This window comes from Penaeus monodon, chromosome 28 (genome assembly GCF_015228065.2).
Source record: "Penaeus monodon isolate SGIC_2016 chromosome 28, NSTDA_Pmon_1, whole genome shotgun sequence".
In the NCBI taxonomy this organism is placed as follows: domain Eukaryota; kingdom Metazoa; phylum Arthropoda; class Malacostraca; order Decapoda; family Penaeidae; genus Penaeus; species Penaeus monodon.
Genome location: NC_051413.1, coordinates 8243705 through 8244044, shown reverse-complemented (window position 1 = coordinate 8244044; position 340 = coordinate 8243705). Strand labels below are relative to the sequence as shown.

General features: G+C 35.9%; 1 protein-coding gene across 1 annotated transcript in view; it reads right to left on the bottom strand.

Moving 5' to 3' along the window:
- The window catches only part of LOC119590932 (brefeldin A-inhibited guanine nucleotide-exchange protein 1-like), a gene marked incomplete at its 5' end in the record, with an annotated part of 8526 nt that overhangs the window by 7289 nt on the left and 897 nt on the right, over positions 1-340 (bottom strand). Inside the window, 1 exon segment of the mRNA XM_037939669.1 lies at positions 147-302. Within this exon segment, the coding sequence (XP_037795597.1) occupies positions 147-302 (156 nt within the window).

The window sequence follows — 340 nt, the reverse complement described above, 5'->3', positions numbered from 1 at the left end:
TCACTTTTCTTTACTAACAATGAAATGTCTTGACTTTAGAGAACACAACAAATACAAAAGTATTACAAAAAGACTGCAATAAAATCATAAATTAAATAATTAAAAGAAAGATAAAAAGAAAAAACATCAATTCCATTTCAACATACCTGTGCCAGTGCTAGATTTTCCTGGTCTTCTTTTTTACTAGTGGCTGGAAAGAAGACTATGTTGTCAATGCACTGGATAAGTTCCAGCTGAACCACACATCGGATCAGGAGGCCAGCAAAAGCTCTAGAATCTCCACTGGATGGAACACCAGCCTGCTGCAAGGTATGAAAGAATACAACAATCACATGTGGGA